The sequence below is a fragment of the Bos javanicus genome, chromosome 24 (assembly GCF_032452875.1).
Source record: "Bos javanicus breed banteng chromosome 24, ARS-OSU_banteng_1.0, whole genome shotgun sequence".
Classification (NCBI taxonomy): domain Eukaryota; kingdom Metazoa; phylum Chordata; class Mammalia; order Artiodactyla; family Bovidae; genus Bos; species Bos javanicus.
In genome coordinates, this window is record NC_083891.1 from 35,295,439 (window position 1) to 35,320,667 (window position 25,229).

The following is a 25,229-nucleotide window of genomic DNA, read 5'->3' on the forward strand; positions in this document are numbered from 1 at the left end:
AGTGCTCAGGGCTCTCTGCCTCTCCATAGGAGACTTGTACCAACCTGCAGGCTTCCCGCTCTTTCCGGGAAGAGCCACACAGCTCCAGGCTTGATAAAGCAAGAGCTTCCAGCTGCGAGCACAAGGACCCAATCCCCAGGCCATGAACGCTTTCTGTCCCTGGATAAAGCCCAAATCTCAATCATGTGGCCCTCGGTGTTTCTGTGACTATGAATTTATGGTATCTTTGAATCCTCAGTAAGCATGCACTTTTCAGATGTCAGCAATCCTTAAATTACCGTTTTCTCCAACCCGAAGAATGCCACACACGTACCTGCTCCTCTCCCGTGTTTATGAAAACGAGATGTGAAGACATTCTTTCGCAGAAAAGTTTTGCATCCTCAAAAAAGTCTCTCTCAGTTGAAAAATAGTAGCATTTGTCTGTGAAGTTCTTCCAGTAAGGCAGGCAGCCTAGGAATGCAAAGTTTAAAAATGCCGATGAAAACATACACATGCTGAAAACACTATGCCTTTAGGAGGCATGGCCACAGCCCGGCTTCCCCAGCGCCCGTATGCTGAGTCTGTGACTGATGTTCCCGAACGTTCTAGGGGCCAAGACCAGTCCGAGGAAGTAGGTGGCCTGCAGGACACGTGGTGGTTACAACCACTTAAGCGGGCCTTTGTGTCTGGATTAGTCTTTACAACGACAGAAGTAACAGACACAGAAATAACAGGCAGCACAGGCTCAGGTGGGCCCCATCAGCCTGGGATCACACAGAACCTGTAAACAAGAGGCTGGGAGAGCTGGGCTCACAGAAAGACGCAACTAAGGGGGACTGCAGGGAACCAAGCAGAATCGGCTGTGGGTCCAAGGGGAGAAAGACAGGCCTGGTTGCAAACCCAAAGCTTTCATTATCAAAGGATGAGAAGGTGCCATAATACCTTCTCAAAAAGAAACGCGAGCTGGCTTCAGGAACAGAAAGTTCCATCTGCATGTTAACCAAGGGTTGACCATCCCCAGGTGAAAGGCAGAGAATGAAGACAGGGACGGCTCTGGGGTGGCCAGCCTCAGATTTTCCTGAATTCAACGTCTGGGACCAGTTTGTCGCTGAGGACCCGACTTGGCTAATGATAAACAAGTACTAGAGGAGCTGATGCTGTTTAGGGATAAACACATGTGACTGAAGGATGCTGCCTAGCGGGGCCAGGCGAGCAGCAGGGGCTGAAGCCCACTGTGTGTGATGCCTTCACTGCTAATAAGATTGGGTGTGTGAGGTGAACAAGGGGTACACCCCCATCCCGGGTGTGAGGGGCTCAGACTCACCGTTGTCCTCAGGTGCTGTGGTCGGCTCAGTCTTAAGGGCCAGGGGCACTGCCGCCCCTGAGGGGCCCGGGGGACCAGGGGGACCCTTGATACCTGGCATGCCCGGCATCCCAGGGAGGCCTGGCAGCCCCCGTGGCCCGGGCACCCCAGGCTCCCCCACGGTGCCCTGCAGTCCCTGGAAGCCGGGGGGGCCCTGAGGGCCTGGGAGTCCATCCTTGCCCGGTGGGCCGGGGGGGCCTGGGTCCCCGCTGGGGCCCTGGGGGCCGGGCTTCCCAGGAGACCCTCGGGAGCCTTTGGAGCCTTGCAGGCCTTTGGAGCCTTTGCTGCCGCGCTCTCCAGGGGGGCCGACCGGCCCGATTGGGCCCCTCTCACCGGCTGGGCCAGGCGGGCCCGGCTCCCCCTTCTCTCCTTTCTGCCCCTTGTTGCCGGTGGGGCCTGGGGGTCCCTGCTGTCCTCGGTCACCTTTTGGACCCCTGGGGCCAGGAGGACCTGAAACATAAAAAGAAGACAAAAGGCATAAGCATGAAATGCGGGACACCTCTGGTCATCTGGGACCATTTTTCACAGCAGGAAGGCTGTGTGGGTTAGAATCGGAGTGTATGTGGGTGTGTGGGTGTGTGTGTGTGCGCTCAGTCATGTTTGAGTCTTTGCAACCCCAAGGACTGTAGCCCACCAGGCTCCTCTGTCCATGGGATTCTCCAGGCAAGAATACTGGAGTGGGTTGCATTTCCTTGAGATGACCTCTCTCTTATTTCCTCCTCATTCCATCGATTTGATGAATATTTATTAACTACCTGTTGTATGACAAGCACCATGTAAGGTGTGGGGTAAGGGGTTGAACTGGACTAAAAAGATGCCATGGAGTGTTGAGAGACTCTGTCCTGTAATTCCCCCAGGGCACCAGCCGGGCCTCTCCTCTCTGCTCCTCCCCTGTGCTGCTCCTGTCCCTCCAATGGTGCTGCCAGAACACAGAGGTCCTCAGGGCCGGGCCTCACTATGGACCAGGTCACCGGGACAGGAGATCTATGTTGGGGGTGCTCTCAGGGCCAGCTGAGGAGGACCAGTTTCATTTTTCCCAGTGATGCAAACAGTGCATCAAATGCGTCTAATAATGCAAGTAGGGTTTGGGCTTCCCTGGTGGCTCAGACTGTAAAAATCCACCTGTAATGCAGGAGACATGGGTTTGATCCCTGGGTTGGGAAGATCCCCTGGAGGAGGGCATGGCAACTCACTCCAGTATTCTTGCCTGGAGAATCCCCATAGACAGAGGAGCCTGGTGGGCTACAGTTCATGGAGTTGCAAAGAGTCAGACACAACTTAGCGACTAAGCACAGCACACAGGCAAGGTAGACTAGAGAAAGAAATAGGTGCAGCATCTCACTGGCAAGGGAGGAAAAAAAAATCATTTTCCTCCAAAGGAGGAAAAAGCAGTTCCCCCTTAAAAAGGCAGGGAGGGGGTTGGAGGAAGGGAAGCAAATACTTGCTCATCTCTCCTTGCTCCAAAAGGCGGTTCACTTAACGTGGGGTGTCCTGTTTTCTCTGAGTTCTCAAGAGTAACATCGACATCACACAATCCATCACAACCAAGATTTGTATGCAAATGACAGGTGTGCATACCTTCACATACAGTATGTCACCTGACCTTCGTCTACGGCATAGGATTCCCACAGCACATCTGAGGACACGCAGAGCCAGAGACACAAAGCTCCTTGTTCAGAGTTACTGCGTAACTCAAGACAGATCTACCCAAGGGAATGGGGCTTCCCAGGTGGCGCTAGTGGTAAAGAATCCACCTGCAATGCAGGAGACCTGGGTTCCACCCCTGGATCAGGAAGATCCCCTGGAGAAGGGAATGGCAACCCACTCCAGTATTCTTGCCTGGGGAATCCCATGGACAGAGGAGCCTGGCAGGCTACAGTCCAGGGGGTCTCAAAGAGTCAGACAAAACTGAGTGACTGACATAGCACACCCATGGGAGTAACACATGTCCAGTTACCATCAAGGGGAGGAGCTGGGGCAGGAATTCAGGGCTCCTCGTGTTGAAATGAACACATCGTGGAGGACACTGCTCAAATATTCCACTGCCTGGAATCTTAGAGCATCTGAGATCTTGCTCTTCTACAGGAATAAGTGTAAGAGCTCCGCACCCATTCTCTGGATGGAAGCACAGAGCCTTGGAGGCCGGGAGGATGGAAGTGCAGGGGAGAGGCAGGATTGGTGGGACTCCCACGCTCAGTTTTGCCTGTCCCCCTTCACCAGCGCACCTCCCCACTGCCTGGTGAGGACAGAACGATGAAGCACCCTTTCCCACCTCAGTAGGGGGATCTCTGTTCTCTCCCGCCCCAGACCCTAGTGGACGTCACTGCATCCACATACCATCCACGGCCACGGCCAGCCCTCCATCTCTGCCCTCCCTCTGCAGAAGCCTAGGTCCTGGGCTCAGCTTTGCTCCCTTGAGCCTACCCATGACATTGCCCCTGGACTTTCAAGCCGGACCCTCTACGGAGCTGTAAGTGAGTTTATGCTGAACTAGCATGCGCTAGGGCTAGCGCTGGCTTCAGTGCGTTCCATTTAGGGTTATCTGCCCCAGAAGTCAGAGACTTCGGGGTGAAACACCTTCTTCCTGAATCCATCTTACTGACTTTTGTCCATCTGCTCCTGTTGACTCCTCCCTACCATCAGCTCTCCAGGCCTCTGGGTCCTCATCTCCACCCCATTAATGGATGGTCCATTTTCTCTGGGATGTCCAGCCAGCATCTCCGACCTGGCGTGTCTACACTGACCTCGTCACCTCTGCTGTTCATGCCCTCCTCCCGTCATCTCTTATCCCACTGCATCGTCACAGCTGTCTCATCACCATCCTACACCGGGGTTCTCTCCTCTTCTCTCCCCCATCCCCTCTGTCTTTCTGGCAGATTTTTACGGTTACCTCTCAACTGCTCTTCCTACCTGATCCCTCTCCATGCATCTCACTCTGCATCTTCTGCACATTTGTCTTCCTTATACTCAGCTCTGGACCCCACTTGCTCCAGAATACCCTCTTGGTCCTCTGGTGGCAAGGCTTCCATGACCTGGTCTCACGTGTGTTGATTCATCCTCCTCTGCACCTGTGCAAATTTCTTCTCTCAGAATTCCCTCTGCCCATATCCATCTGGAAAATTCCTGCTCACCCACCATGTAATCCTCCCAGGTCACTCCAGGTGGAAGTTTTCCCTCCTTCTGTGATGTTTGGTCCTTGTTTCTTCTTCAAGGACCCTTCCCCATCTAGTAGCTAGATTACAGGCCACAGTCATTATCTAGCAAGTGTTTGTCAAATCAATGTGCCTCATGGGTCAAAAACCCCTTTGCAGGCTTCCCTGGTGGTAAAGAATCCACCTGCTAATGTGGCAGATACAGATTCAATCCCTGGTCCAGGAAGATCCCACACGCTGAGGAGCAACTAAGCCCATGCATCACAACTACTGAGCCCACGTGCCCTAGAGCCTGGGAACCGCAACTACTGAGCCCACATGCCCTAGAGCCTGTGCTCTGCAACACGAGAAGCCATCGCAATGAGAAGCCTGCACACAGCAAGGAAGGGTAGCCCTTGCTTGCCGCAACTAGAGAAAGCCCTCGCAGCAACCAAGACCCAGCACAGCCATAAATAAATAAATATATATAAATATATATATATATATATATATATATATATAAAAGAAAGCCCGTTGTATTAGTGCTAACATTTGGGTCCAGCAGAGACTAGGAGGGAGGGATTCTAGGGTAACAGTGTCCTGCCTGGTGACCTTTATCTCATTCTAAGAAGTCACCTCCACTCAATCTATGTATCAGGTTGACCCTGGCTGCCAGTAAGACTGGCCATGGGGAGATGTCTTCCCAACTCTATTCATACTTCTGAACTGCTCCTGTGATCTTATATCCATAATTTGATTTTTTTTTTTTTCCTGTTTAACCTGAGGCTCATTAAACAGCCTAGCCACTTAGGAAAGACAGAGGGTGAGTTTTTACTGCCAGATGGATCTCCTTTAAAAAGATAACAGCTCCTTTGTGCAGTTGAGAAAAAATGTCTGAAGAGATTAGTGGGGAAGGTGGCCTGTGTGTTCCTCTGTAAAGCATGCAGCATGATGGAAGGTTCTAGTGGAATGATGCTGACAATAGGCCAAAGCAAACAGAAATCTGATTTATTTGGAATAAGGGCAAAAATAAAAGTAACTCCCCCCAACACACAACTACTTCTGTTTTGTTCATGTTCAATGTTTGACCTTAAGAAATCCAAATAATGAGGAAGATCTGTTGGGAAATTCAAGTGCTTTAGAAATTCTTTATTCTCTTTATGGATTTGCCAATAACCAGCGTTGCTCTATCACGCATGACGGGTGGGTGATGTACTCGCAAGTTATGGGAAATGAGTTCACCCATGGCCAGGAAATAGTGCCCATTCCAGGGCCTGTCTCCCTGTTCTGAATGTTCCGACAGACCCATGTGGCAGAGAGTTGTATTTCTTCCAGAACACCCTCCTCTGGTTGCCAAAAGAATTCCAAAGACATACGATTCTCTCTTCCCCTCCTGACATGAATCCAAGACCTCCTTTACCTGGGGTGACAGCTTTTCATGAATCTTCTTTCTTTCTGGGGTCGGGTAGTATATGGTCTTTGGCTATTTCTCTCTCAACCTAAGTTACACTTGAATATCCTCACCCCCTCCACAAAGAATCATAGCTTATTTTAATAATGCCATAAAAACGCAGACCTCACAGTCAACACAAAATACCAACTGATACTAATTTCCAGATGTTGAGAAGGAAGGGAATAAAATATCAGGAGGAGATGCAAGTTTTTGCCTTGGATAAAGTCTAAAATCCTACTTGTGATGGATTTCCTAGCTGGATTAGGATAAAAACTGAATTTTTCATATGAAGCACTATATCCATCACAAATAGATTATCTGCATATTCAAAGAGACACGTGTATCCCAATGTTCACTGCAGCACTGTTTATGATAGCCAGGACCTGGAAGCAACCTAAATGTCTATCAATTGATGAATGCATAAAGAAGTTGTGGTATATATATACGATGGAATATTACTCAACCATAAAGAGGAATGAATTTGAGTCAGTTGAACTGAGGTAGAGCTAAGGCCTGTTATACAGAGTGAAGTAAGTCAGAGAAAAACAAATATCATATATCAACTCTTATATATGGAGTCTAGGACAAGGGTCCTGATGAACCTATTTGCAGGGCAGGAAGAGAGGTACAGACATGGAGAATAGACAGAATTGGGAAAGGAGAGGGTGGGATGAATTGAAAGAGTAGTACTGAAATATACAAATTACCACGTGTAAAATACATAGTGGGAAGCTGCTTTACAACACAGGGAGCCCAGCCTGGCACTCTGTGACAACCTAGAGAGGTGGGGTGGTGGTAGGAGGGAGGCTCAAGAGGGGCAACCGATACAACTTTGTAAAGCAATTATCCTCCAATTAAAAAACAAATGTGTTCTCTGTTATATTGAAAAGTTTAATATAATGTTTTATATTCATGGCTGTGGATAAACTCCTAGCAGGCACACTGCTAGGACCCACGTCTTCATCCACAGCTGCCCCAGCCTTGGGAAAATATCGGCTCCAGAGCTAGAGCCGGAGGCTGGAAATCTGCCTTCAAACCCTGGGCTATGGGAAAATGTACTCTGTATGCCCTGTACTCGGGGATTCATTCATTCATATACTTGGCTCATTAAGACAACACTTTGCTCGCTCCTTAAAACCTGCTGCTGCTGCTGCTAAGTTGCTTCAGTCGTGTCTGACTCTGTGCGACCCCAGAGATGGCAGCCTACCAAGCTCCCCCGTCTCTGGGATTCTCCAGGCAAGAACACTGGAGTGGGTTGCCATTTCCTTCTCCAATGCATGAAAGTGAAAAGTGAAAGTGAAGTCGCTCAGTCATGTCCGACTCTAGCGACCCCATGGACTGCAGCCTACCAGGCTCCTCCGTCCATGGGATTTTCCAGGCAAGAGTACTGGAGTGGGGTGCCATTGCCTTCTCTGTCCTTAAGACCTAAATATTTGCTATTTATTTCTTTTTAAAAATCACTAAGAAAAAGAGCTAAAACCATTTCAAAAGTCAGGACTGGATCCCCCTACAAAGGTGATCACTAATGCTGAGGGTATATCTTCCTCAAGGACCTGGGATGCCAGTATTGCTTTTGGCATCTGGATGATCCTAGGATTTTAGGTATTACTTCAATCTTTTTTTTTTTTTTTTGGTGGGGGCAGCTGTTAAAGTCAAAGTAAAATGAAATAAAATATAAGCCACTGATAGTGCCTTAAAAGTGAAAGCTCTGAAATAAATGACAAGACAGTATTCACGAGCCCATGCAATAACTTGAATTCAGAGTCGAGAAAATGGTGACATTACATGTGGGGCAGACATGATGTCCTGTACAGAACAGCAAACTGGAGGCCACGTGGTTGGCTGCCCAGCTTGGGATTTTTTTTTTTTTTTTTCTGCCATGTGGCTTGTGGGATCTTAGTTCCCTGACCAGGGATTGAACCCGTGTCCCGCGCAATGGAAGTATGGAGCCCTAACCACTGAACCACCAGGGAACTCCCCTGGCTTGGGATTCTGAAATGCCAGGATACCATGTTGCTGGTAAAGCTGTCGAATGAAGGCTCCAGAAATGCCTGTATATGACCAAGACCAGAACTCAGAACAGCTGTGTTTGCACCGTCAGCAAAACCTCCTCCCCAGGCTTCTAGGCTCCAGAGCCAGGAGCCTTAAACACCAGAATCCTTTAAACAAACATCTTAAAGAGGACAGGAGACTTTAAATACTGTGCTGTTGCTGCTTTGGCCACCAAGCTGCAGGCTTTGAGAAGGGCCAAGCCCTGTATCCTACCCCTGAAATAACTTTACAACTTGTTTTCCAAAAAAAACTGCTCGTGCCTAACGGAAAATAGAGAAACCACTTTAATTCTTAACTGCTACTCAACATCGTGGAGACTTTTATTTTAGAACCACAAGTGGTCAGGTTGGAAGATACAGAAAAATAGTAATATCATCTGACATATTTTTCTTCTCATGCAGAGAAATGAATCACATTTATTTAACACCCACATATGAAAAAGTCATTCTGCGGTGCTTAGGTGAAAAGGAATATACAAATTAAAAGGAAATTTAAGACAGGATATTTGGCAATCATTTTCAAGAATAATTTGGTTCTTGACCTCATGTTCAAGATAGTCAGACATCTGGAAAGCCATGGAAGCTCTTTGTCCACAGAGGAGGATATATTTAAGCCACTGTTTCTCACCAACTGGCCATGGTGTGCTTCAGTGCCTTCGAATGCCTGCACTCAATAAACGTGGATCAGGATTTCCCTGGTGGTCCAGTGGTTAAAAATCCACCTGCCAACTGCAGGGGACATGGGTTCGATCCCTAATCTGGGGAGATCCCACACGCCCCAGAGCAATTAAGCCTGTGTGCTATAACTACTGAGCCCACTCGTCCTAGAGTCTAAGTGCTGCAATGAGAGAAGTCACTGCAATGAGAAGCCCGCACACCATAACTAGAGAGTAGCTCCCAGCAGAGCCAAAAGTAAATATATAACGTGGATCAAAAATGAGTGAAAGTCAGAGACTGGCAGCACCAGTCTGATTCCTCTCCAGGGCTGGGCACCGGGACGCCAGCAGTAAGAACTTCTGAACTCCCATCAACCTTAAAGCCTGCATCTGTACAGCTGTGTTCTTTGTGGGCAGGAATGTTGTCTTCCATGGTGATGTACTGGCTGGGGCTACAGCAGAGGGAAAAACTTGGACAGGAACTGAACATACTCACACTTGGGTATGAATATGAGCTAAGCCTCTGCCAGGCACTGCACTGTTTTATCTACATTATCTCATTAAGTCCTTATAACTGTAATAGGTAGACAGATACTTCGTACTCATCTCCAGGGCTCTCCAGCTCTAGAACTGTTGTTCTTACCACGAAACCTCGTGGTCCTCCTGGAAGAGCAGGTGCAGGGAATTGTCTGGTTGTACTAGGAGGATGCGATTTACACCTGCATGTATTGTAGGAGTAGCTTAGGGTGTGAGGTGAACTTGCCGCCTAAGAGTGTGTTTTATGAAGTCTTCCATGTGCCGAATTAGGATAAAAAATGTTACATTATCTGCAACAAAAAAATAAGCCTTTCCTAAGGTTCTGGGGTTTATGGAAGCAGAGATCATTGTTGTCAGGATTTAATTTTGTTGTTGTTGTTCAGTTGCTCCATCATCTCTGACTCTTTGCAACCCCATGGACTTCAGCACGCCAGGCTTCCCTGTCCTCCACTATCTCCTTGAGTTTGCTCAAACTCATGTCCATTGAATCAGTGATGCCATCCAACCATCTAATCCTTTGTCACCCCCTTCTCCTCCTGCCCTCAGTCTTTCCCAGCATCAGGGTCTTTTTCAATGAGTCAGCTCTTCACATCAGGTGGCCAAAGAATTGAAGCTTCAGCTTCAACATCAGTGTTTCCAGTGAATATTCAGGGTTGATCTCCTTTAGGATGGACTGGTTGGATCTCCTTGCTTCCATGGGACTCTCAAGAGTCTTCTCCAGGATTCAGTACATGACTTCATACCTAGTTTCAGATGATCATCTTGCTCAGCCATCTAATCCATCAGCTTCACGTTTCAGTTCCTAATGAGGCACATGTCTGCTGTGGCTGAACTGTGCCAGAAGCATTAGGGTTCTTGGAGTGCGAGTCACCAAGAATTTCCTGCAAAGTATCAGGGTATTCTGAATCTTACAAAGGCAAACCTAACCTGCTGCTGCTGCTGCTAAGTTGCTTCAGTCGTGTCCGACTCTGTGCGACCCCAGAGATGGCAGCCTACCAAGCTCCCCCGTCTCTGGGATTCTCCAGGCAAGAACACTGGAGTGGGTTGCCATTTCCTTCTCCAATGCATGAAAGTGAAAAGTGAAAGTGAAGTCGCTCAGTCATGTCCAACTCAGTGACCCCATGGACTGCAGCCTGCCAGGCTCCTCTATTCATGGGATTTTCCAGGCAAGAGTACTAGAGTGGGGTGCCATTGCCTTCTCCCAGCCTAGGCCAATGTTAATCCCACCCTGCTCCTTCCTGCTCCATCCCATCTCTCCCTCATCCCTGGTGGTGAGATCCGGTACAGAGAAAGAGGAAAGGTGCCAGAGATGAAGTGTGGGAGGAACCACTGGAATTCGGAAGCTGGATCCCTTTCCCGCCTCTGGTTCTCTTGGAATCGCCGGTGGACATTCCCGTCCTGGAGGAAGTTGAAGAGATTGAATAGAAAGGGGGTGTCTTGGCTTGAGAAGTTTCTCAGGTCAACTCACAGAAAGCACAGCTAACAAACAGACCAAGCATAAATGTTGGTGGGATGTAAGGAGAGAGTAACATGGAAACAAACACATTAGCATATGTAAAATAGATAGCCAATGGGAATTTGCTGTGTGACTCAGGAACTCAATCTGGGGCTCTGTAACAACCTAGAGGGGTCGGATGGGAGGGAGGTTCAAGAAGGAGGGGACGTAGGTACACCTATGGCTGATTCATGTTGATGTTTGGCAGAAACCAATACAATATTGTAGAGCAATTATCCTTCAATTAAAATTTAATTATTTAAAAAAAGTAAATGGGAAAGCAAACGAGAAAAAGAAGATACCATTTAGAAACAGAGCTCTGAGGCCTTTCAGAGAGAGAGTCAGAAACCCCATCCTAAGAGACATGTCCCACTTAATATGTCTAAACAGGCCTTTTTTCTGCATATCCTGGTCAGTACCACCATCCACCTCGTTGGTGGTGTTGTTGTCCAATCGCTCAGTCATGTCCAACTCTTTGTGACCCCATGGACTGCAGCATGCCAGGCCTCCCTGTGCATCACCAACTCCCGGAGTTTACTCAAACTCATGTCCATTGAGTTGATGATGCCATCCAACCATCTCATCCTCTGTCGCCCCCTTCTCCTCCTGCCTTCAATCTTCCCCAGAATCCACCTTGTTGCTCAAGCTAAACACTTAGGAGATGCCCATTCCTCCACCCTGCTCATGTCTGATCCATCCACGAGCCTTGTCCAGCTCCTCACAGCTGGCCTGATCCCGTGTCCAGTTTCTGCCCACAGCACTCCACTCCGTCAATGTACCCTTTGGGCTTGGGGCACTTTGGGGAGAGAAATCTAGGGTCTTACACACCAAATGTGATCAAGAAGGGATCTGGGTGGGCTCTGAACATTCACAGCCCCTCCAGCCCATGTGTTCCTCACCCTGCAGGCACAGCCACAGAAGGCCAGTCAAGGCTATTGTCTGGGGAAGGGCAGGGCTACCCTTGATGCTCTCTCCAGAATTCCTCCTGACTGAGAAGACCCACTTTGGTCATGCATGCTACCATCCATCCCAAGTCACCCACAATGGGTCCGTCACCCCTCACTGGACCACTGCCTCCAGGATCACTTCCTGGTTATTTGTTCTTCCCCCAGCATCCAGGATGACCTTTCAAAAATATAAATCAGGTCATGTCACCACCTTCCTTAAAACTCCCCCTCACACTTAGAGTGAAATCCCGTCTTCTTGGCCTCATAGACTCCCCTGGGGCAGCCAGGAGGAAGGGCATGCATTTTCTGTGATTATCTATGGGGTTCGCATCACAGGCTTTGCACCAGACAGTCTGGGCTCAGATCCCGTTTAGCTACTTATCATTCTGTAAATTTAAGCAAGTTCCTTAAACCCCTCGAAGCCTTAGTTTCCTTATGTATAACTGGCAATGAGTTTTTGAACATCTGCTTTACAGAGTGGGTGTCACAGGGGTAATTCATGAAAAGCCCTCGTTACACTCATACTTAACTTCAGTTGATAAAAATAATCAGAACGGAAACATTAACTCATTTAAAGGTAGGCTCTGAATCTATTTATTGTTAATAAATATCTCAATCTAGATATTGTTAATCTATTTATTGTCATTTATTGGTGGTGTTTGGTCGCTAAGTCATGGCCAACTCTTTACAACCCCATGGACTGTAGTCCCCCTTCTCCAAGGAAATGACATCTCCAAAGACATTTATAGCTAGAAAATATCCAGAATACCATGTTAGGATTGTTGAGGGTATTACAACTTTAAGAGACAATTAGAAAGCACTTATTTTATGAGACTGCAAGTCTGCTGAGATTTCCCCTCATTCTGAATTTCAGTCGAGAAGGAATAGGGGAAAAGAAATAAATAATAAATATAGGTAATAAATAAATCAAGCACTGAAGAACTGTCTGGCTGTGTGAAAGCCCACTCTTTATTCAGAGTATGACTCTCACCTACAGTACCCCTGACAGGCATTGTCCAGCCCCTCTATAGCTGGGGCACACATACGGTTCACAGAACCCATTATATTTTCAAGCAACAGCAATTTTTATAAGTAATACTGCATAAAAACTAAAACTTATTTTCCTTTAATGAGTACCCACTAGTCTTTGTTTCACCCTCTGGAGCGCCTCAGATGTCATTTAAAATCTCTTCCACATGACAGCCTTTTGAATAGTTATAAACAGCTGCCTTATTCCGCACTAAGCAGTCTCTCCTATAGGTTAAAGTTCCAGGTTCTTCAATCCTTCTTCACGGCACATGGTTTCTAGACCCCATCACTCACCCTGGTCCTATTTTTCTGAGCATGCTGGTCTGTGAGCATCCCCTGTTGATCGGACTCCCCAACATACACACTATCCTCAGGGAGTGGTTTTGCCATGCTAAAAGGAGGGAGTATCACCTCCTCATTTTGGATATCATATTTTTATTAATACAGCAAAAGATCACATGAGCTTCCCTGGCAGACACACTGAGTTGCTTTACAGTCTACTAAAACGCCCCACGCTTTTCATGCACACTTCCTCTAAGTCATGCCCACCGCCCCCCCCATCAACATTTGTGTTTGGTCTTCTCTATCTACAACTGGGGATTTTCATGTCTCCCCCATCTACTTCATTTTGTTGGCATCTCTTTACTGTTCCAGCCTCTGCAGACCATTTTGGATCAAGATTCTCTGACCTGTTAGTTAGTATACACAGTTTCACATCACACAAGTATTGGCCTTCATCCACGTCCTCATGCTAGTCCCAGCAAAGCTGTTGAGCGGGCCCTCCCATCTGCCACTCAGCTCTGCTTCCAGGCTCAGAGGGGCTCATTTAACTATCACTCTTTATATTCACTCAACTAGCATGGCATTCACACCCAAGGGTGACTCCCAGTGACTCATGCCCTTGTATAATCCTTTCCCCTTAAATATGGAACCTGTAACCTGCTTCTGACCAACTGTATATGGCAAAGGTGATGGGATGTCACTCTCTTGATTAGGCTACATTATATAAGACTCTATCTTTGCAGGCTGGAGTGAGAGAGACTCCCTTGCTGGGTGTAAGAAACTGCAATGGTTTGAGATGGCCACATGGCAAGGGGCTGGGGTGACCTTTAGGACCTGACAGCCCATCTTACCATCCGGATTGCCAACAGATGAATTCTGCCAAGAACCTGAAGGAGTGTGAAAATGAGGCTTTCCCTAGGCAAGACTCTGATGAAACCACAGCCCCTCACTGAGCCTGTACCTGGGCAAGACCCTAAGCAAAGGATACACCTCTACTGTGCCCAGACTCCTGACCATAGAAACTGTGAGATGAGAAATGGGTGCTGTAAGTGCTGAGTTTTAGTAATTTGCTATGCAGCACAGAAAACGAATACAACCAATAAACCCATTAATTGATCATTCATCCAGCACTGATTGCTCCACCTTGTTCTGAAGGGTACCACTGCCAGGAGCCTCGCTGAAGTCCAGATATGCTATTTTTCATTCTCCTAGTTTAAATAATATACTATCTCTGTTACTGTCAGGAAATAAAATGAAGTTCATTGGCCTTCTTCTTAGTGAAGTCATTCTGATGATTATTGTTTTCCTGAAAGCTCAAAAATGATCTAATCTGGTCCAAGGACTTTCAGTTTACACAGATGACCTGGTTTGGAGTAAAGCTCAGATTTTATATGTAAGTCACGTCATTTCCCTCCCCTGTGGCCTTACAGTTACTATGATGGCCAGTCATCCATTGTTCTTGGCACTTGGAAGTAGCAATCTCTTAATGGTCACTCCATGATCTAAAAGATTGAATCTTTCTTCCAAAGGAGCCCAATTTGTGGCATTGAAATAGCTAGGCACTGAAAAATTCCAAATTAACCAGTCTTTCATTCACAAACATTTAATGGAACACCTTTAAGCACTGTCCACAAATTCTTAGTTATGCTTCCCTTCTATTTCCCTTCGAGAAATAGAACTTAATTCCCCTCCCCTTTGAGTGTGAGATGGACTTAGTGACTTGTTTCTAAAGGAGAGGATATGGTGGAATGATGGTATGTGACTTTTGAGGCTAAAAGACATCTTGGCTTCCTTCTTTCTGTTTCTCTTGGATCATTTGCTCTGGAGGCAGCCAGCTGCCCTGCTGTGAGGACACTCAAGCAATTTCACATGATGAGGAACCAAGGCTACCTGCCAATAAGCAACAAGTCCAAGAGCCATATGAATGGGCCATCTTGGAAGCAGCTCCTCAGCCCCAGTTAAAGCTTCAGAAGACTACAGCCCCAGGGCTTCCCTGGTGGTCCAGTGGTTAATTCTGGGGACATGAGTTCCATCCCTGTTCCAGGAAGATTCCACATACCTCGGGGCAACTAGGCCCAGGTGCCATAACCACTGAAGCCCCCAAGCACCTGGAGCCCACGCTCTGCAACAAGAGAAGCCTGTGCACCGCAACTAGAGAGGAGCCCCTACTTGCCGCAGCTAGAGAAAGCCTGCGAGCAGCAACAAAGACCTCCCTGCCCCAGCACAACCAAAAATAGATAAATAAGAAGACTGTAGTTCCAGCTATCATCTTAACTACAACCTCATGAGAGATACTGAGCCCAAACCACCGACTTACACTAAGCTACTCCCGAATCCCTGACCCACAGGAACTACGCAATAATACAGGCTTATTGTTTTAAATCGTCGAGTTTTAGGGTCATTTGTTCTACAATCATAGATAACAACGTGAAGTTCAGAATTTCCACTTACCTTGCAGGATGGTAAAATTCTTGATGAGCTGACCATGCTTGGAGTCTACCAGCTTCATTTCTTCCATAATCACTGACAAGTTGGCCACTTCCGTGTCCAACCTCGACCTCATCAAATCCTGCTGCATCCTGAGAGAAACAGAATCCAAACGGATGTTGGCCAGCGTGTTGTTCAGGGAGGTCAGATCGTCCGTGTGTTTGGTCAGTGTGTCTGTGCACGTGGTCCTGACTTCGTTCAGGTTGCTGGTCAGCGTCCGCAGGTAGTGGGCTGTGTAGCTGATATTGCTGATGATGTTCACAATGTCTGACTCAAAGAGCTGGAAGCGCTCCTCGAGCTGGCTGAATTTGGCCGCCGTTCTGTTCTCCGCATCCCTGTGTACGTCCTGCAGGTCCTTCAGGTTCTGCTCGTTGGCTTGGGAGGCTGTGGTGATATTGTCCATCTGCCCTGTGAAGGAGCTGAGCTGGCTGTTCATGTCCTCCAGGGTGTCGTTGTTGGCTTTGGCCAAGGCGGAGTTATTGGCAGCCAGCGTCTGCAGGCTCTGCACCTTCTCCTTCAGCCAGTCCGTGTCCTTCTTGGCTTGAAGGAAGACCTGCTGTAGGTTCTGGAAGTCGTTCTTGATGCGCTGGATCGCCTGGCTCGTGTCATCCACGGAGCGCTGCAGATTCGTGATGAGGTTCCTCTGCTGCACCTGGGTTAGGTTCAGATTGTTGAGGTTCATGATGACCACGTTGTGAGAGTACATTTGGCTCTGCAGGTTGCCCTGCAGCACGCTCGTGTCCTGCTGAAGATTCGTGACGTAGCCGTTATACGCCTGCAGGGTTTTGTTGACAGTGGTGATGAGGAAGGAGTTATTCTCCAAAGTTTCCTTCAGTTGGCTCTGCCGGTCCACCAGCGCATCCCCGCTTGCCTGTAACTTCTCCAGCGTATCTTTGTTCTTGCTGGTCTTTTCTGTGATCTCACGAAGTTGCTGACGGAGATCCAGGATGTCCGACCTGAAGGTGGAGAGTTCTGAGTTGGTGCTGAGCGCTTTCTTTCCTGTTTGGTCCCCTGGAATCAGACACATGTTACTCAGGTTGGTGGGATGGAGACGTGTTCGAGTGAGGTCACAGATTCCCAAGAATAAAAGAGTTTTATTCCTAACTGGAATGTGCCCTATTTTGGACAGAAAACTTGTGTGATGTGCTCACTGCATGCATTAGTGTAATCCACATCTCTGTTAGACCTGGGTCCTCAGGAATTGGAAAGGGTGCAGAATACCAGCACAGATTAACTTGAGTGAACACTTTTCTCATGGAAGGAGGAGGAATTTACTTGTTTCTAGAACACTAGGAAGGATGACAAGAAGGCAATAACCTTCTATTTGTTAAGTTCACCAAAACTATTCTTTTAAAAATTGGGGGAAAAATCACGTAATAAAATAGGCTAGAATCTTCTGTTTCTCAAAATCACCAAAATTCTTCTTTAAAAATTTGGGGGAAGAAAAATCACAGGATAAAATAGGCTGGAATCTTCTATTTCTTAAAATTAATTTCTACAATTATTTTGTGCAGTTTGCTGCTGCTGCTGCTAAATCGCTTCAGTCGTGTCTGACTCTTAGCGACCCCATGGACTGAAGACTACCAGGCTCCTCCATCCATGGGATTTTCCAGGCAAAAGTACTAGAGTGGGGTGCTATTGCCTTCTCCGTTGTACAGTTTAAAATATTTCAAATAAGAATTTACCAAGCATTTTATAAAAGAGCCTCTGATAAAGGGTATCTATGATTTTTTTTCATCAGGATTGATCTTCAGATTTTATTTGGTACACAATAGTATTTTTGGGGGGGAGGGGATTCAACTTCAAAATTGGTCCCTAATTTTAAAATTTTAAAGCTTTTGAATTAAATCATGAGGAAAGATTAACACACAACATGAAAGTTTAAGGTCTTTCTGGGTGAATGTGAGTTTAGAGCCATGTCATTCTTAAAAAAAAAAAAAAACTGTGGTCATTTACATAGAGTTGGGTTAGGGCAGCTGTCTCCCACCTCTGGGATGTAATGTCTGAAGACCTGAGGTGGAGCTGATGTAATAAGAATAGAAATAAAGTGTACAGTAAATGTAATGCACTTGAATCATCCCCAAACCATCCTCCCTCCCACCCCCGGTCAGTGGAAAAATTGTTTTCCATGAAATCAGTGTCTAGTACCAAGAAGGTAGGGACCGCTGAGTTACAGGGATTCAACTTCATAGTTCACGCTCATTGCAGATTACCTAATTTTTTCAGGTCGCTTTCCACTGCTGTGAGCTTGTCATCATAGGTTTGGCGAGATGTCTCCATGCCACCTGTAACATTGTCCATTTTCTCTACAACTAAGATTTGGAAATCAATGGATTAATGCACATACCTGCTCACATTTTATCTTTCAGTTTCAACAAGAGATCATTTCATGACAGAATAAAGGAAGCATAATAAAACAAAAAGTATAAATGACATCAAATATAGGGGAAAAGCCATTCTTTTAGGAAAATAAACAACATACTTGTTGCAAATCCCAATGGCAGTTTAGTTGGTTGAGAACTCTAGGTTCTTAGCTGTTCTCATGATTATGTAGTGCCTTGGGGACTCTAGAAATAGTTTAGAACTCACTAAATTTTTTTGTATTATGAAAGTCCTCAATCTGTATTATCATTTATATTAATTTCCATTTCCCTGAGCCACCAGCTGCTGCTGCTGCTGCTAAGTCGCTTCAGTCGTGTCCGACTCTGTGCGACCCCATAGACGGTAGCCCACCAGGCTCCCCCGTCCCTGGGATTCTCCAGGCAAGAACACTGGAGTGGGGTGCCATTTCCTTCTCAGGGAAGCCCTTAATTTCCATAGGTGGAAGAATAACACTGTAATTTATTTACAAAATTGTGTCACTCAGACTCCCTGCCATTCTTGGCAGGTATGACTCACTTATCTGCAAGGAGATTCCATAGCAAAGAACACCTAGCTCAAGTTTATACATAAAGTCCTAGTAAAAGAGATGCAAAGTCAAGGGTGTTTGCCACTTTCTGTCCTGAGTTCACCACTAAGGCCTGACAATCTGCTTCTCCTTAGTGACATGTGAATCTTCAACAGTTCACAAGAAGATGTCTAAGTGGGTTTCCAAATAATAATAATTTCCCAAGAAGACTTTTCCCCCAGCATTTTCCTGACTGTATATTACTGGAAAAGTTAGTGATGCAGTGTTAAATGAAAGCCACTGCTCTTATTCATTCTCAGAAGAATTCTCTATGGTTATAAATTTATCATTCTAAAATGTCTAGGAACTGTCTCCTAAGGCAAAGGAAGCAAAGGCAAAAATAAACAAATGGAACCTAATTAAACTCAAAAACTTTGGCACAGCAAAGGAAACCACTGACAAAATGAAAAGATAACCTACTGAATGAGAGAAGATATTTGCAAATGATATGGTTCATAGGGGTTCATATCCAAAATATATAAACAGCTTATACAACTCAATATCAAAAAACAAGCCAATTTAAAAAATGGGCAGAAGACCTGAATACACATTTTCCCAAAGAAGATATACGATGGCCAACAGGTAAGTGAAAAAATGTTCCACATCACTCATCACCAGAGAAACACAAGTCAAAACCACAATGTCAGAACCACAATGTCTCATATGGGTCAGAAAGTCTACAGATAACAAATATTAGTGAGGATGTGGAGAAAAGGGAACCCTAGTATGCTATTGGTGAAAGTGTAAATTAGTACAGCCACTATGGAGAACAGTCAGGAGGTTCCTTAAAAAACTAAAAACAGAGATACCACATGATTCAGCAGTTCCACATCTGGGTATGTACCTGAAGAAAATGACCACACTAATTTGAAAAGATATATGCACTTCAATGTTCATAGCAGCAATATTTGCAATAGCCAAGATAAGGAATCAACTAAGTGACCATCAAGGGGAGAATGGATCAAGAAGATGTGGTGCATATATACACAATGAAATATTACTCAGTCATAAAAAAGAACAAAATTCTGCCATTTGCAACAACATGGATGGACCTGGGGGTATTGTGTTTAGTGAAATAAGTCAGACAAAGAAAGATAAATACTGTATAGTGTCACTTATATGTGGAATCTAAAAAATAAAACAAGCTAATATATATAACAAAACAGAAACAGACTCACAGACACAGAGAACAAACTAGTGGTTATCAGTTGGAAGAGGGGAGAGACAAGAGGGGTAGGAGATTAAGGGATACAATTATGAATAAAATAAAAAACAAGGATAACTGTAGAGCACAGGGAAATATAACCATTATTTTGTAATAACTTTAAATGGAATATAATCTGTAAAAATACTGAATCAACTATGTTTGACACCAAAACTAATATAATATTGTCAAATATCTCCAATAAAAATGTAGAAACAAATCAAGTATAAAAAGTGAAAAAATAAAAAGGATAGCATGTCAAATAAGAGTGTCTCTCTCCAGAAGTGACTCCCATGAAATCTAACCTCCAGCAGCTTGAGATCAAGGCTGACTGTTCCTCTTGGTATTGACAGCTTTTGAAAAAATGACGACTCATTTTTTAAAGCATGGCTATGGTTTACATATTACTTGTAGGCTAATGGATCCGGTCTATTTTATTCAGCAAGCCTTCCAGCCATGCAGGACCACGTGAGAAGATTCTTGGAGCTCTCGTCAAGGAGCAGATGTATGTTCCCAAGCATCTGTGTGACCTAAAGTGAACCAGCCCCAGGGCTCCCGGCACCTTCCCTGGAGAAGCTGCTTGTGCTCCTCCCCAGGCTTCTCCAGTTCAGTCATAATGAAATGTGTGGCTTGCATCAAACACTTTCTCCCCCAAGCCTTTCCATGCATGCTTCTCCCCACCTAGAATGTTCTTCCCAGGCTTCTTCCCCAGGCTAAGCCCTCCCTGCTCTTCAAGACTCAGCTGGTCACATCCTGTGGGAAACCTACGCTGAAGTTTATCTTGCTGGGGGTCTCTCTCATGACCACAGGACTCCCATCATGGTGTTGTCATGGTTTCGCTACTCCAAGACCCCTTGCGCGCGTGTGTGCTATGTCACTTCAGTTGTGTCTGACTCTGCAACCTATGGACTGTAGTCCACCAGGCTCCTCTGTGCATGGGATTCTCCAGGCAAGAATACTGGAATGGGTTGCCATGCCCTCCTCCTGGGGATCTTCTCAACCCAGGCATTGAATCCGAGTCTCTTACGTCTCCTGCATTGGCAGGCGGGATCTTTACCACTAGCGCCACCTGGGAAGTCCCCAATACCCCTTAGGGCAGGAAAATTGGTGCTGGTTTTATCCCTAGCTCTTAGCTCAGTGTGTGGCGCGTAGTAGGTATTCATCACAGATTTATTCATTACGTTGTTTATTTAAATAAACATGCCTGCTGGTTGCCGAGGCCTGTGGAAAAAGAATCAACTGAGCTAGAGGTTATGCAAACAAACATACAAACCAACCCAGGGAGGCCTTGGCATTGGCAATGAGCATGGCATTTAGTTGAATAATTATCTTTTTTTTTTTTCAAAAAATTATTATATAGACCCAGAGATACAGTTAAAATAATCTGAGGGTTGTCTGATAGGCATGCTTATTCCTAGAAACTCCAAAGAACAAAATGTTTCATCTGCATTTTAGCAAAGCTAGCCTTTAGAAAAATAAAACATGGAATGTTTACAAGCTTAGGTTCAGTTTTGATTCTCAAATCAAAACACAAGCCTCAGTCTGTCCTCAAACCACACACAGGGACCTTAAGTCCTGCCCCTTTTTCCTGGAAGCCAGAGAAACCTCTGAATATGTTGACAGGCAGTCATTTTCAACCCTCTCTAATTTGTTTTCCATTTTACTTTTTAAAAACCCAGAACTGTCATAGACAGATCATTCAGGTTTGTATAGAGTAAAAGGAATAAATACATCCACTTAAAAAATCTGTTAGGTTTCTCTTTGGTGCTAGAAAACTCTTTGCCCCGCCCACAAGGGCTAATGAACTGGCTGTAGGCACCAGGGCGGTGTATCTGTGTTTAAAAATAGGAGTTGGATATAAAGCTGCAAACTTCAGGGTTGCAAAGCTGGCAGCTTGCGACTGCTTAAAAATGCTAGACTGATGGAGACCAGAAGTAACACTTGCTGTAAAAATACACAGCAGTTTCACCAGTTTTTACTCTTAACTCATTAGCACAAATTCTCAGTCAGGAAAATAGTGGCAGACATCCTCTCTGACCCTAGAAACTCCCCGTCTTCGGAGGGAGACCTCGGTGTGTAGATTGTCCTCACATGAGGAAGACAAACAGGGAACACAGAAGGGTCCAAGCAGTCTGTTTTTTAACATGGTCCCCTTTATTGGAAAGTGTTTCTTGACAGACTTTTATCTTCAAATATTACTTTAAGTGTCATATATATGAAACATTGCCCCTCTTCAAGTACCCTCAAAGCTCAATTCTCTAGGATAATCCAACAATAACACCTTTTCTATCAAAGTGCTTGGTTTTTTTAAAGTATTTTAAATTGAAGGATAATTGCTTTATAATATTGTGTTGGTTTCTACCATATATCAACATGAATCAGCCATAAATATATATGTGTCCCCTCCAGTGTTTTTAAATTTTTTTTAATTTCTTTACTTTTGGCTGCACTGGGTCTTGGTTGCTGCTTGTGGGCTTTCTCCAGGTGCGGCAGGTGGGCTTCTCGCTGTGGTGGCTTCTCTCGTGTGGAGCATGGGCTCTAGATCACAGGCTCAGTGGTTGTGGCGCACGGGCATAGCTGCTCCACTGCATGTGGGATCTTCCCGGACCAGGGATTGAGCCTGTGTCCCCTGCACTGGCAGGCAGATTCTTGACCACTAGGGAAGTCCTATAAAAGCCCTTGATCTGGGCCACTAACCTTTTCCTCCCTTGTCTTGCTTCCACCCATTCTTTAAGGTCTACTCTGAATCTCACTGGCCCATTGTGCTAAGCCTTCCCTGATGATCCGATTCCACACCAACAGACCCTGTATCTGAATGGCAATAAAATCAGTCTCTACAGATTGCCTCACTCTTTCCAAGATGTATCACATCATCATTGCGGTTAATCCTTATGACTGCTATTTCACACATGAAAAAAATCGAGGCCCAGAGATGTCCAGTAACTTCCTTAGAGTCACACAGCTTATAAGGGACTAAGTGGGATTCCAGGCCAGGAGATCTAACTCCAACATCCATGCTTACTCTGTAATTCCACTTTGCCTCTCATTGAGTATTCCTTTTTCCTAAATATGGTTTCTTCCAAGAAAAATCCCTTGAGGATAAGAATTGTGTCTTTTTTCTTGTTAAGAGGACCAACTCATGGTCTGCTGGTCTTTTTATTTTTAATATTTATTTTTTATGGCTGGGTTGGGTCTTAGTTATGGCACGTGGGCTCTTTGTTATAGCACACAGGCTTCTCCCTAGTTGAGTTGCGTGGGCTCATTTGCTCCACAGCACGTGTGATCTTAGCTCCCTGACCAGGGATTGAACCTGAGCCCCTTGTGTTGGAAGGCAGATTCTTAACCACTGGATGACCAGAGAAGTCTCAGGACTATGTCTTCTTTATCTTTCTTTTATATTCATCATTCTTAGAGGTCTACCAAGTACTTGTCATGTTTGGGGCAAACATGGATGTGGAAGGTCCAGAGATATATAGCTCATGACCGGGCCTCCGGGACAGGAAAGAAGAATAGAGTCCTGCCTGGTGCTCACGATGATGTCTACCAGTTTGACTGTAGGAAACACAACCCTTCATTGGTATCTGGAACTTCCCAGTAATACCAGGTACACTCCCCTGGGATGTAATAAAGACATTTCTACCTTGAACACTATTTCAGGTTTCATTACAAAAATACTGTCTGGTGGGAAGGTGTTATCCTTGATTCTAACAACATCCACACAGTGTGTTCTGATGCTCATTTGCAAGCTTGCTTACCCAGCTGTAATGCTACCCTGCAGAACTGAGCAGCAAGACAGACATCTGTGACTAGGAATGTTGTATTAGAGGAGGTTCTTACTGAGGAAGATTCAGATGTCTGTCTGTCTTCTTTAGCTGAAATCCCTTAAGGTAGCATCCAGCTGGGCAGGACCACAAAATAAGATTTTTCCTGTTCAGGGAATGTTCCAGAGAAAAAACAGCCCATAACTTAGAAGGTGGCTTCTGCCTGGACGATAAATAGTCCAGGACAGAGGGTGCACCAAGCTGTAACCGTCCAAGAATGGGCTTTTTGTAAGGTGGCTGACATGCCGCACAGTCACCACTAGCGTGCTGAACCTGTCTGGGTGACTCAGCAATTCTCTGACTTGTTCAGCAAATTCTCTGGAAGGAACTTAAGTTATATCCTAACTTGTATCTGCATAAGTGACATAAAAAGAGAACTAAAGAACAGTTGGGGCATCCCTGGTGGCTCAGATGGTAGAGAGTCCACCTGCAATGTAGGAGATCCAGGTTGGATCCCTGGGTTGGGGAGATCCCCTGGAGAAGGGAATGGCAACCCACTCCAGTATTCTTGCCTGGAGAATTCCATACACAGAGGTGCCTTCTGGGCCACACACAGTCCATAGGGTGGCAAAGAGTCAGACATGACCAAGTGACTAACACTAACACACATACACACAAAGAACAGTTTTAAAGAAAAAGCTATGGAGATGCTTTTGCAAACTCTGATAAATAATGGAGTTTCTGTTTTATTTCCTTCCAACTTCTCCTTCAGAAAAACCTCTTCCTTCACTGAATATTTTTTTTTTGTTTCTTTCTTTCTTTTTTTTTTAAAGTGGAGTGAGTTTCTCCAGACTTCAAAGGGATGTGTGTGAAGGAAGAACTTATCTTTCTGCCTCTTACCATGTTGGGTCACCAGAATCTTATCAATAAGAAAGAGGAATCACTGTTCAAAGTAAAGAGAAAACACATCTGGAAAATATCAGTATTTGAGTTCATCAAGTATGTGTTTAAAGACAAAAACTGCATGTTGTATTATCTTCTTTTTGTCAGTAGACGCCTGAGGGATGGAGGCCTTGGAGTACAGAAAGAGGAATAAGAACATGGTCTTGCCTCTGACTTGTCTCACCCCCTCAATCTCATCCTCCTTTATCCTGGTAAGATACACCCAGAGTAGGCCAAGCGATCTTTGGGATTTTAAGCTTGCAGGTAGGGCCCTGAGTCGCAGCAATTGCCTTAGAGGTCACCGGGTAGTGATTGATTGCCTTTATAGAAGTCAGTCATAATTTACAATTCAACCATCCATCCATCTTCTCGTTAATTCACTCAGTAAACTTTATTGGGTCCCAATTATGTAGTATGAGCCACGTGCTAGTAGGAGATTTAATAAATAAAAGATAGCCTCTTGTCTTCTTGGAGCTTACAGTTTGGGTGGTGGGACAGACCCATTGGCCATAGTGATATAGTGCAACAGGGACTAGGGTGAAAAATGATGCCATGGGGACAAGCAGGTGGGCACCCAACTCAGCTCTCAGGGACTGCTTGCGGGACACGTGTCTGAGGGAGACACGATGGGAAAGAAGGAAGAGAAAGTCATGAGAAAAAGGTGGAGAACAGGGAAAATGTGTTCCAGGCAAAGGGACCCACACAAACAGGCCAGAGCCGTGGCCTTTCCACTCTCATAAAAACAGAGGAAATATCTGTACTTTAAAAACAAACAAACAAAGCCCCCTCCTTCGGATCTATCTGTATAATTAAAGATTCTAGACTTTTAATTTTTTTCCCCAGAGGTAAAAATGACAAAATACCACATAGAGGTATTTCTTCAAACCTTTCTCATCTCTGTTTACTTTCGTGACATCACATAGAGCCCAGCCTTAAAGATACCAGTTAAATGACGGTTTGATTTC

At 45.5% G+C, this 25,229-nt stretch overlaps 1 protein-coding gene across 1 annotated transcript in view; it reads right to left on the reverse strand.

Annotated features, from left to right (window-relative positions):
• Positions 1-25,229, reverse strand: part of COLEC12 (collectin subfamily member 12) — a 182,716-nt gene that overhangs the window by 12,478 nt on the left and 145,009 nt on the right. The window contains exons 4-7 of the mRNA XM_061399806.1: positions 17,624-17,722; positions 15,375-16,421; positions 1,304-1,792; positions 314-450 (exon numbers count right to left, since the gene is read on the reverse strand). Coding sequence (XP_061255790.1) covers positions 314-450; positions 1,304-1,792; positions 15,375-16,421; positions 17,624-17,722 — 1,772 coding nt within the window. The remainder of the gene's footprint in view (positions 1-313; positions 451-1,303; positions 1,793-15,374; positions 16,422-17,623; positions 17,723-25,229) is intronic.